This window comes from Tenrec ecaudatus, chromosome 12, assembly GCF_050624435.1.
Source record: "Tenrec ecaudatus isolate mTenEca1 chromosome 12, mTenEca1.hap1, whole genome shotgun sequence".
Taxonomy (NCBI): Eukaryota; Metazoa; Chordata; class Mammalia; order Afrosoricida; family Tenrecidae; genus Tenrec; species Tenrec ecaudatus.
This window is the reverse complement of record NC_134541.1, coordinates 127,579,991-127,593,198: the sequence shown is the minus strand read 5'-3', so window position 1 is coordinate 127,593,198 and position 13,208 is coordinate 127,579,991. Positions and strand designations below refer to the sequence as shown.

At 47.0% G+C, this 13,208-nt stretch overlaps 1 protein-coding gene across 1 annotated transcript in view; it reads right to left on the bottom strand.

Moving 5' to 3' along the window:
* The window catches only part of BAZ1B (bromodomain adjacent to zinc finger domain 1B), a 62,651-nt gene extending 54,927 nt beyond the window's left edge, over positions 1–7,724 (bottom strand). The window contains exon 1 of the mRNA XM_075564870.1: positions 7,263–7,724. Coding sequence (XP_075420985.1) covers positions 7,263–7,369 — 107 coding nt within the window. The 5' untranslated portion in view covers positions 7,370–7,724. The remainder of the gene's footprint in view (positions 1–7,262) is intronic.
* Positions 7,725–13,208: the final 5,484 nt, after the last annotated feature.

Genomic DNA, 13,208 nt, shown 5'->3' with positions numbered 1-13,208 from the left:
GGGTCTCTGATTCGAAATCGACAGATGGCAATGGGGGACTGTAGGAAAGGAATTGTCTAGTCCCTGGGTTGAGTATTAAATATGCATGATTGCTGCCTTCATAGGAACATATAACTGTCTCCTACTAGAAAAACTTAAAGAGGGGAAAGAAAGCATCCTTGTGTCCTAAACATTAAGGAGACAGACATTGGAGATACTCAAATTTTTCCTTAAAAAATAAACTGTTAAATACTCATAGAAAACAGCACATCATCAGATAGGAGCTGGAGGCACAGGACCAGGGGTGTGAGGAGTGATAGTGGGAGGGTAGAGGGTGGGTGGGTTAGAAAGAGGGAACCGAATACAAGGATCTACATGTGACCTCCTCCCTGGGGGAAGGACAACAGAAAAGGGGGTGAAGGGAGACGCCAAACAGGGAAAGATATGACAAAATAATAATTTATAAATTATCGAGGGCTCATGAGGGAGGGGGGAGCAGGGAAGGAGGGGAAAAAAGAGCAAATGCTTTGAAAATGATGAGAGCAAAGAATGTACAGATGTGCTTTATACAATTGATGTATGTATGGATTGTGAAAAGCGTTGTATGAGTCCCTAATAAAATGTTTAAAAAATAAATTAAATAAAATTAGAATGATAAAAAAACAGCACATCAATAGAGAACTATAAACAGTGTTAACCAGGACTACTTTCACCACACTTTTAAATAAACTAAGAGTAATATCAAATCACATGGAACACTTTACAGGCAGTGAAACAAGATGACCAAAAAAGTTACCAAGAGGAAAGAAATAATGTCTAAAGGAGATTTAGAGAAAAATAACCCAAGATACAGTTTCAGGACAAATGCTACCATCCCACTTATAATCCAAGAGCCAAAAATGCCTTGAAAACTATTTCCTGAAGACAACTGATCCAAGATGCCAATGTATTTTGCAAAATAGCCATGAGAATCGGTAAGAGTATCAAAATGAAGGCATGAGTTTTCAAAACGCTGCATCACAATAGAAATATTACGTGCTGGTTCTGGGGGCACAGTGGGTTACACTCTCACTACGCTGCTAACCACCAGACTTGGCTCAAGCACACGAGTCCTTTCTTGGGACTGAAAGATGAGGCTTAAAAAAAAATAATAAAGCTAAAAGAAAATTGAGGCTTTCTCTATTCCAGAAAGATGTATAGCCTCGGAAACCCACTGGTTCTCATCCCTACAGGTCAAAGAGTCAGTAACAACATGATTGCAGGGACTGAGTCCTCCAAGAGGAGCCCTGATGGAACAGGGCATTCAGCAGTGCATGGACATCACCCAAACATCCGCGGTTTAAACGCCAAGCCACTCCTCAGGAGAGTGCGGAAGCGGTCTGCTCTCCTCCAAGACTTACCGTCTCAGAAAGGCTCCCCTGTGTGAGTCAGAACTGATTCAATGGCCATGGAGTATTCTCCAAAAAAAGTTAGGCCCTTTAAAATGTGGAGGAATGTAAAATATTTCTGTATGAGAATCAACCAAAAATAGTAGGTTTCAGTCTTGGTTGGGCTAAGAACCGTCAGAAAGGTGACTCACAATGACCGTCTAGTGCATTAGCAGCTCTCCAATGAAAGGGTCTTCACAGTACTCATCTTTGTGTCCAGCACCAGCATGATAGCTAAAAGTCAATGGTCAACAAGCAGCTTACAACTATTTCTGCACCAAAGGGGTCAGCCACCCTCTTAAAAAGAGTTTATTTCAGAAAGATAACTTTCAAAACACATTACTCTGAAAAAAGATAAAGACTCAGGAAAAGAAACTTAAACAAACTTGCAAATAACAGGTCGATAACACTTTAACTTAGTTCAAATGTTCTAGAGTTATGCTGTTTAAAACTACTTAAAACATGGCTAGTTTAAATTGAGATGTGCTCCAAGTACAAAACAGTGAATTTGAACAACAGTATAAAAAAAAGGAATGTCAATTGGTCTCAGTGATTCTTAAATTACACATTGAAATGGGACTTTGGATAGCCTGAATTTTAAAATATAATTAATTTCACACGTGGCTCCCATTTCACAGCTATGAAATCTAAGAGTTACATCTTAGAGCAGGAGTGCTCAACCTGTGGTTCACGACCCCAGAACAATAGCAAAATGACAGTGATGAAATAACAATGAAAATAATCTTATGGTTGGGAGGTCACAACATGAGGAACTGTATGAAAGGGTTGCAGCATTAGGAAGGTGGAGAACCACTGTCTTAGAGCAAATGCCCTGATGTTAACTCAAAATTGTTAGTTAGACTAGTGCTCTCAGCTAAATCAAAAATCTCAAAAGTGACATTCCTATGATGATCCTTAACTATTTTTAAGTTGTTGTAACTGTTCTATGACTTTGACTACATTAAGAGAAAGCTAGAAAAATAAAAGGGGAGGAGAAGCCTCTGAGGGGAGTGAGTCTGCTGCCTCCAGATGCCATTTCAGATTTAGGTTACCAAAATAAGTCGCTCAACCTCAAAGAACCACCTAGCGCAAATGCCAGTGGGGGTTCGTACATGCCAACAACTGCAGCAGATGTCACTGCCGACAGAATGGCTGAGCAATTTTCCAAAGGTAGAAACTATAAACAAATACTTGCCATCTTAGTTTCATGGGCATCTACCAGTACTTTCCCCCCTGAGTTTGTGTTATCTTCGTGAAAAATGCCCATTCTTTGTTCTCTTGCCTTGTATGAACTGTTTCATTTCATTAAGTACTGGATAGACTGAAAGAAAGTGGGCCACAAAATTTGGAGGGTAAAAAAAAACTGCACAATAACCAAAGGTTCTAAATAAGAAAATGACAACAACAAACTCAAGATTTGCTCTTTATCCTACTTTCTCTCCCTGGTCCAGTGTCATTAAGTGAAAAATGAATCAAGCATCTCTTAACACTTAGAAGATATTACATTATAAAAACGTAATACCCCAACTGCCCAATCGAGTTCTGTCCGATTAACTGCCCAAAGAAGCTCTAATCCAGTGGTTCTCAACCTTCCTCATGCCGAGACCCTTTAATACAGTTCCTAATGTTGTGGTGACCTTCCAACCATAAAATTATTTTCATTGTTACTTCTTTTTTTTTTAATTTTAACAATTTATTAGGGGCTCATACAATTCTTATCACAGTTCATACATATGCATACATCAATTGTATAAAGCACATCTGTACAGTCTTTGCCCTAATCATTTTTTCTCCTCTTTTCTTTTTTTACATTTTATTAGGGACTCTCATTGTTACTTCTTAACTATCATTTTGCTACTGTTATAAATCAGGAGACCCCTGTGAAAGGGTGGTCGACTCCTCCAGAGGGGTCACGACCCACAGGTTAAGAACAGCTGCTTAATCCTTCCTGTCTGTAACCACTAACAATGGACTTGTATATTCTAACAGGTTCTCATCACTGCACCACCTGAAAATGCTCATACAATGATGCTAACCAAACTTATGAACTAGGTGTTTCTAAAGCTTCAGAAACAAAAACAGTTGAAGTGTTTTAGTTGAAATACAACAAAAATATTAATCTAGAGTAGGCTGCTGTTAGCTTCAATTCCTATTTAAAATCTGTCTGAATTTAAATACAGTTCAGTATACCATTCCCATTTTGTGAATCAAGGGCAATTTATTTTGGTAAGGTCAGTTTTTACAGCTACCATCTGGTGTCTCACCTGTGGTCGGTCCTCCCTAAACCTATCAAGTGCTCGTCTCCTAGTATCAGGACTACATCAGAGTGCGGTGAACACGGCCATCCCTCTATCAGATCAGTCACGGAATGTTTGCGATTCTTCACAACTCCCAATTTAAGGTTAATGACTAGGTACACTATAATGCTAAGGAGGACATTCAAACCCCTGCAGGACTTCCCAAATCTGCTGCCAGTAATTTTCAGGGCTGGAACCAAAACTACTGAATGAAGTCATTTTTAAACTAAACCATTCAGCTCATTGAATGAAGCATGTTCACTGTGGACCTGTTTTGCCCTTTTTTTAAATCATTTTATTGGGGCCTCATACACCTCTTATCACAATCCAACATACATCCATTGTCAAGCATATTTGCACATATTGCCATCATCGCTTTCAAAACATTTTCTTTCTACTTGAGCCCTATCAGCTCATTCCCTGTTCCCTCATGAAGTTTTGTCCTCTTTTCAATAATTACTTATCTAAATGAGATTAAAGTGAACCTTGGTGGCACATTGTTTTAGTGCTTGGCTGCTAACACCAAGAGGTCGATGGCTCAAACTCACCAGCTGTTCCATGGGAGAATGGTGTGATAGTTGGCTTCTGCCAAGAGTCACAGCCTTGGAAATGGGGTAGGGCAGCTCAACTCTGTCTAAACGGTCCCTGAGAGCCAGAAATGACTTCAGGGCAGTGGGCTTTGAGATCAGATGGACAAGCATAAGTCTAGACACAGAATTTTAAGGGATAATTTTAAGTGATGGAGTCCCAAACATATTTGGCCTAACCCTCTTCCCGCCCTTTTTTTTTTGAGAAGGGGGGGATTTACACAGCACTACCCTGGCAATTAAATATTGCTTTTGAAGACTCCTTGGATGACTCCAGCACTACACCCCCACAGGGGGGATGGGCACCACCCACTCAGGAAACATTCAAGTTAACAGGGAGAATCACACCCAACAGGTAAGTGTGTCACGGTTATCAATTACCCTGAATTTAGAATGGGTCTGGGAGTTTGTATATATTTTCACCAAAATGAAGACCCTATCAGCTCACAGCTCTTAATAAAACACATCATTTGCTCTAGAGTATATAGACAGTCAGAAAGGTATTAGAAAATTTAAAATATCAAAACCAATTATAAACCTAACTATAAATATAAACCTGAGAACTAGAAATAACAGTTCAAAAGGAGGTTACCCAACCACATACTCTCCTCTGTGAAACCACTAATAACCTAATAAAGAAATATGCCAACCTGCCAGTCATCCAGGACAACAATTTAAAAACCATCCTAGTACTTCCCTTTGTAACAACTCCCAACAGAGAATCCCCCTCCCTGGCACATAATGCAATTACCTCTTAGTAAAAAAGTTCTAAATGGATAGGAGGTGCCTATTTAACATAACAAACTAGCTGCCTTCAAGTCAATTGTGGCTCATAGAGACCCTATAGGACCCTCCCATGGAGCAGCTGGTGGGTTCAAAGTACTGACCTTGTGGTTAGCTAGCTACATTCACTGCACCACTAGTGCTCCTTCAGCGGGACACACTAAATATTGATTTATGAAATACAAAACGAGTAATTTTTTTACACACGTACCCTTAAACTGTCCCAAGACCCAGTTTTCAATAATCATTGTAAGTGGAATTCGTGTATACCAATACCCACAGCCATCAAGTCGATTACAGCTCATAATGATCACATAATTTCCCGAGCTGTAAATCTTTACAGGGGCAGTCAGCATTAGCTTTCTCCTACAGAGCACTTGCTGGGCTAGAACTGCTAACCCTGTGGTTAGTAGTGCCAAAGCTTAGCCAACAGCGGGGCAGCTCATCCAGATACACAATAAGCAAAACCATTCTGACTTATAGTGACTACAGGGAACTACGGGGAAGCGTAGAACTGCCCACGGATTTCTGAGACTGTAAATCTTTTATTCAAATATAAAGCCTCGTTGTTCTCCCCAAGAAACATAAGGGTAAGGGCGCCTTCAAAAAGTTCATGGAAAAATGGGATTTTCCCCAGGAACCTGTGGAAGCCCCTGTGTTTATTTCTATTTCAATGACTTCACTACATGACATGCTACCCCGCTCAGGGCCTGTTACAGATTTAGAACTTGTCTCTTGATGGGACTCATCCTCTACTAGAACTAGCCCTAGAAAATGACCCTAATGGCAGCGTGCAAGTGCGTTCCCATCAACTGCTCAGAAGATGGATGCCACCTGAAAAGAACCTACCGGCATACATTTTTCCACTCCACTGATGTTCTGGAAAGTTAGGAAAAGTCGGGGAGCTGTAGAATACTGCCGGTTTGGGGAGTGACTGTCTGGCTTGACATGGCAGGGAGAGTTCTCAGATGTGCTTCCGCAGGAGGCCCTGGGAGGGCTCCTGCCAGTCATCATTTACCCAGTGCTGAGTGACCTCTAACAAGCCAACCACCCCACGAAACCCTCTAAGCAACCTGGCAGGAGGCTCCTACCACCTCGGCAGCCTCCTAAATCCTCCAAGAGGCCTATCTCAGCAGATCTATTTCCCAGAGACTCTCCCGCATCATCCCATGCCCAGAAGCAAGCGACTCATTTTGTCAAGTCCCTTTGTGTGCAGACCCAACAAATCCTAAGCGGTCCCCAAAGGCACAGTAAGATTACCCGAGAAAAGAGTTCTTTCAAAGGAGGCACAGAAGGGAAAGAACTGGGTCCCAGAACCACGTCTCCTGCGCTAACTAGCAGAAACTGGGTACTCAAGCCCTTCCACAGGAAATGGAGCTGACGAAACCAATCAGCCCTTAACCTTCACTCCTAAAAGACTGATCTCGAAATTTTTTTTCCCACCAACGCCCCCCCTTTCTTACACTTGCGCTTCCAAAAGGCTTTATCAGCCCTCCATATTCCCAAAGAAACTTAACCGTCGACTGACTGCGCTCAAGGACCTCGTTACAAGCACCTTTCCACGATGCTTAGGCGGCAGCGAGGACGCAGGCCATGTCCTGCAGCAGTCCGTTGTCCCTAAAGGCAAACCTAAAAACTTAAGAGCATGTTTGGGCGTTTTCGTTCAAGAAAGATTTTTTTTTTAATTAAATGACAATCATAACCAATACCCATCCGACTGCCGCCCCGTCTTAAAAACTTTCTAGGCTGGGGCCGCCCTCCCTGGGAACTTTTCCTTCCCTTCCCAGACGTCTAGAAATTCACCCTGGGCTCGAGGCCTCCCTGCCCGGCCCCACGGGAAGGGCCCGGGAAGAACCTGCCCCCCGCAATCGCGCTGGCCGCGTCCACGCGGCCGCCAACTTGGGCGCAACGGGGAGATCTCAGCGAACAGAACTCGGCGCCGGCCCGACTGGCCCTGGGGAGACCCCCCAGGTCGCCATCGCCCCGGAGACCCGGGGACAAAGTAGCGACCGAAGGGGGAGGGGTGAGAGACGCCGGGCGCAGGATGCAGAGCGCGCGGCGCAGCGGGACCCCCGGGCGGGCCCGACGCCCCACGAACCGCCGGCCTGGCGGGAATGGGGTCGGGGTCCAGGCCGCGCTGACAGCTGCCCCCGGCGCGGCCCCCCGACCTGCCCGGCTGGAAAGGATACTCCCGGGTGCGGAAGGCCTCCTGGGTGTGCGCAATGGTGAAGAGCGGCTCCTCGCCGGGAAGCGGCTTCACCAGAGGAAAGGGCTTGCGGCCCAGGAGCGGCGCCATCGCGGCGGCGGCGGCGGCGCCCCGGTGCTCTTCGGCGGGCCCGCAGCGCTGCACTAGGCCCCGGCGGCCCCGGGCTGGCGCCGCGCTCCCGGGGGTGGGTGGGGGAGGGGAGGGGTGAGAGGGCGGCGCGAACTCCGGCTCCCTCAGCGCTGGAGCGGCCGCGCGGCCCCCATGGAGCGGAGCGCTCCGGCCCGGGGCTCCCACGCACACCTCGGCGCCGTCCGGCGGGCTCCGGCTGACCTCCGCTGCAGGCCTCCGCGTCCGGCAGTCACGACTCCTCCTCGGAGGCACCGGAGGAAATTATTGAAAAATGGCGGGAGATTGCCCTCCTCCCCCCCGCCCGGCCAGCGCACACACTAACTCGCTCCCCTGTGGCGCCGGTGGCGATGGCTCCAATAGGCGGGGAGCTGGTCCACGCTCGCAAGTGATTGGCTCCGGGCAGCTGCCGCTCCGCACGTGGGTACCGCCCCCTCCCCCTGCCGCGTAGTTGGGTTGCGCCGCACTGGAGGGCAGTAAGGAGGGGTGAAAGGTCACGTTATGTAAGCGCCTGTGATAGGCGCGCGGGCCTCCGGCGATGGAGTGTAGAGCGGGGCACGGTGGGAGAACGAAAGGCCGAGAACCCCAGGAGGTCCGGGCCGAGAAGCCCTCTCACAGATGCAGACACTGCGCCATCTGTCACCGACGGCGACACCGACATCCGGGCACCACTGTCCGTGTGGTGCGCCGGAGGGGGGAGGGGGAGCGCGCGGCCAGGGGCTTTGTCTTTCCTCTTGAGCTCCGCCCCCTTCTTAAAGGCGCCGCGCTGGGCCACGCCCGGGGGCGCGCGGTTGGATCCCGGGAGGGGGTGGGAGGAGGGGTTGGCGGGAAGTCATCCCTTCCTCCAAGCCCACGTTCCGCTGCTGGACAACTTGAACCCTACCTGGTCTCTCCTCGAAGTTAACTTCTAGACGAGAGCGCGCTTGAGATCCGCATCGGCCCCCTACCTCTGAGAGGCTGGTGGGAAAAGATAAAATAGAACCTTCCTTGATAAACAAATTAAAGGGTTTGTCAAGGAGATACCGCCCGCCATTCATTCCAATAGTTTTCCCTGGCACCCACCATGTCCCAGGCCCTGGGATGAGTGCTATAGTGTTGTAAGGGGCGAGCGTAAGACCCAGAAACTTCCCTGGAAAAAAATGAAAAGGACAATTTGACACAAAGAACCAGTTCTATGCGATAAGCGGAGGTACAAAATGCGTGGTAACAGGACAGCGATAACTGCCTGGAGGGTGAACTGCTCCAAGCAGACATCCCCCACAGAGTCCAAAATCTGGCTAAAATACAGACTCACTGCCATCAAATCGATCCCAACACAGGACCGTCGAACTGCCCCTGTGGGTTTCTGAGACTGTGACTCTTTACAGGAGTAGAAAGCCTCATCCATCGCCCCAAGAGTGGCTCGCGGTTTCAAACTTAGAACTTTGTGGCTAGAGTCCAGTGCATAACCCACTGTGGCACCAGAGCTCCTTGTAGAATCAGAAAAACCCTCTAAATCAGGGGTTCTCAACCTTCCTCAGGCTGCGACCCTGTCATACAGTTCCTCCTATGGTGGTGACTCCCCAACCATAAAATTATTTTCGTTGCTACTTCATCACTGTCATTTTGCTACTGTTCTGCATCGGGGGACCCCTATGAAAGTGTCGTTTGAACCCCCCCAAAGGGGTCTCGACCCACAGGTTGAGAAGCGCTGCTCTAAATGTTCTTGTGGCCATTTCCCTCCCTTGGTTCAAATATTTTCTTTTTTTTTGACCCCGGGATGTACTTTCCCAACTGCTCATCAACAGGACCAAGGCTGCTAGGTGTCCCCTGACAGCACCCCCGTATGTATCCTATCCTCTCGCCCTACAGAAATCTCATCCCCAATAGTTGTTTAAGTTCTAGCTCAGAAGGCGCCTCGGTGAAGGCGGCTCTGATCACCTGGTAGAGAAGGAAGCGTGTCTTTTTCGGTACCCATTTCTTGCAAAAGGAACCGAAGTTTTCTCAGAGAAGCATTTGTGTTGTAGAGAATTCAGTGTTAGGTGCCACGCAGCAGGGAGCCTCTCATGGGGACCCTGGGCACAGCAGAAGGAAACACTGGTCCCTGGGGTGTTCCTCCCCATTACACTATACTTGAGCCCATTGTTGCAGCCCCTGCGAAGTCCATCTCAGTGAGGTTCACTAGGCAGAGAAAGGGAAGAAGGCAGCGGGAACAGCAGAGCAAAAGAGTCGTGAGTTTAAGCTTAAGGGGACTTAAAAAATCTAAGGGCAACTATCAGTTAGGAGAACGGCAAAGAAAATCGTCGTCCTGGCCACAGTGTGGGATGGTGGAATTGGAAGATTAATTAGAAGGGAGTTGTGTGCATAGCCTTAGGAATATAGTGGTTTCTCATTGGGCTGATTCCCCAAGGTCAGCAGTTCCCCAAGTGTGCCAGTCAGGCGAAGGTCTGAAACAGCCTCGTATCAAACACAGATCACTGTCTTCCTGATTAGGCTGGATAAAACTTGATACTTGGCCGGTTGACCTCCCTCTAGGCCCAGCCTGAATTTGTTCTAGGTGCAAGCATCTCTTACTTGATCCTGGCTTTTTAAATATTGATGGAGGTCTTTTCTTTCCTGCTCATTGTGGGTGGTACTTTTGTCTTGATATCACTAGTGTTTTATACTTACCACTTCATTTCAGATGTTGTTCTTTATTGTTTCTCTTGGGTTTAACAGCTTAGGAAGCACAGAAGGAGTGCCTGCATCGAGATAACAGATGCAAGGAGTGGGAGGGGGTGCTGGGTGGGTAGGGAGGAATGGATGGGGAGGGTGAGGAGACTGCAGGAGTAAACAGTGAAGGTGGGAAGGGGTACTAGAACTGAATGTGAGTGTACAGCTCATTTTAAGGGTGATTTAGTCAGAAGGGAAAACAGAAAATTTCTGAAATTGAGTTTGCTACTGATTGCACAGTTCTTCTTGACATGATTATTGAATGAATGATTGAACTGTATGATGTGGATTAGGTGCCCCCCCAAAAAAAAATTGGAAGAAGAAGGGGGGAAAAAACAGTGAAGCCAGCATCTAAGATGGAACCCCCAGTAAGAAGCTCCATCTCAGCTCCAGACACTAGACAGCCTTAAGGAACACAGTGGGAATTCTGAATGGGAGCTGAGGAGGGAGGAGGGAGAAAGGGCCTGGAGGAGTTTCCTTAAACATCCTATCCACTATTGTCTCAGGAACAGCAATTGGAAGTTAATGAGAGAAAAAAAAAAACATGCAGAGACTTATTCTTTTTTTTTTCCAGAGACTTATTCTTAAGGTTGGTTTCCTGAGACTACAGATCTTGGGGGAAACAGACACAGCCTCACCCTTCTCCCACGAAGCAGCTGGTGGCTTTGAACTACTGAGCCCGCAGTTCAATGCTTAACCCACCTTACCTAGTGGACTCCTAGGCAATTACTGAGGAGCTCCCCAAATAAAAAGCACTGCCAATCTTAGATTAGTGAAGGAGCCCTGGTGGTGCAGAGGCTACAGCACTCAGCTGCCAACCCACAGGTCATTGATTTGAACCCATCCACGGCTCAGCAGGAGAGAGGGGTAGCAGTCTGCTCCTGCAACGCTTAAGCCAAACTCACTGCCACCACTGAATTGATTTCAACTCATCACGGCCCTGTGGGGCAGGGTAGAAACTGCCCCCATGAGTTTCCCAGACTGTAACTCTCAACCGGAGTAGAAAGCCTCCTCGTTCTCCCGGGGCAGCTGGTGGTTTCAAGTCGCTGACCTTTCCGTTAGCAGCCTAACGAATCACCCACTGCGCGCCACCAGGGCACCTCTGTAAAGATGACACTCTTGAAAAGTCTGTGGTCAGTTCTCTTCTGCCCTGTCCTGTAGTGTCCATGATACCTCAGGATGGACTAGATGGCTGTGGGTGTCTTATAGATTGTGGTGAACTTAATTTTCCTCTCTGTTTCCCCGTCTTTTTTCCCTAGCATCGTTATATTTGTTTTACAGAAGGAAATGGTACACAGTTAAAAAATAATAATGTCACGAATACAGTAATTTTTTTAAAGAAAAGAAATGATCAAATGGCACTGATTAACACAAGATGTGAACCAGCCTGTCCCAAAGATGTCAAAAAGTGGAGACCCGAGTTAACGAGTTAACGCGCCTATCACTCACCTGAGACATTTATTGTTAGTTGTCGGGAACTCAGTCCTGCCTTTTGGAGACCGTAAGTGTACCAAGTAGAACAGCGCCATGCAGTTTTCATGATGGCTTTGAACTACCTTGAGCTGCCAACCTTCCGGCTAATAACCAAGGCCTTCACCATTGGGCCACTCCTGAGCTCCTCTCACAGGTGTTGTCCTTAGGTGCTGTCAGGTAGACTCCGTCTCCTAGCAAGCCCGGGTGGAACACAATGAAACCTGGTCTGGCCCCCCGCACCATCCTCAGTCATTGCCATTGTGTCCCCCCATCTCCTTCAAGATCTTTCCTGTTGACCTTCTGCCTAACAAGCATGATGTTCTTCTCCAAAGACTGATTAATCCCTTAGGACAGTGGTTCTCCACCTTCCTAATGCTGCCACTGTGAGAGTTAGCCTGAGTGGAACCATCCTCTAGCAGTCTCCATTTTGTATCAAGCTATGGAAATTCCCCTGAGGTTAAGGTCAAGCAAACATTGGCCAGAAAATAGCAGCTGCAAGATAAGGCTGCACATCTATCTCGAAGGAAAAAAAAGTTTTAAAATGTCAAGGCTAACTGCAAAGTCTGCTTCTGTTCTTGCTCGCACAGCTGCAAAGCCCCCACTGTTTACCCCACCCTATGAAAACCCAAGTCTGTGAGCGATCCGGTCCATCCTGCTCCCACTCCTCCGAGGCCTGGTCCCTGCGCAGCTTCTTTTTGGTCCCCCTTTAATAAACTGCTTTGCTTCTTTTTTTTTTTTTCTTCTTTTACATTTTATTAGGGACTCATACAACTCTTACCACAATCCATACATATACATACATCAATTGTATAAAGCACATCCATACATTCCCTGCCCCACTCATTCTCAAGGCATTTGCTCTCCACTTAAGCCCCTTGCATCAGGTCCTCACTGCTTTGCTTCTTACCACAGACTGAGTTGTTCTCGTCCGGTTCATGTACAACACCACCCTTTCATACAGTCCCTCATGTTGTGCTGACCCTCCAACCATAAAATTGTTTGTTGCTACTTCATCACTGTCATTTTGATACTGTTATGAATCAGGGCCCCCTGTGAACGGGTCATCGACCCCCAAAGAGGTTGTGACCCACAGGTTGAGCACCTCTGCCTTAGGCTACATTGAGTGAAATAGATTCACACCTCCCCATCCTGGCTGCTGAGGAGCATTGGGGCTGTACTTCCTCCTAGGCAAATTCCTTGTTTCCTCTGGCCGTCCATGCATATTCAAATTTCTTGGCCCACACCTCAATTCTTCAGTCTTTTTCATTGTCTACCTTTCAGATGCACAAGAGGTCATTGAAAAGAACATGGCTGGGACAGGGAATGTGCAGATGTGCTTTATACAATTGATGTATGTATATGTATGGATTGTGATAAGAGTTGTATGAGCCCCTAATAAAATGTAAAAAAAGAAAAGAACATGGCTCCAGTCAGCCCCTACTTAGTTAGTCCTCAAACTGACATAATCCCTCAAAGACAAGCAGAATCGGTACCACTGGATCCCTGTAATATCATGATGAATGGGGGTGGGGTGGTTGACTTTGTCTTCCTGGGATCCACAAGCAGTGCTCATGGAAGCAGCAGTCAAGAGATCAAAAGACACAGTGCACTGGGTGACTGCTACACAGGACCTCTGTCG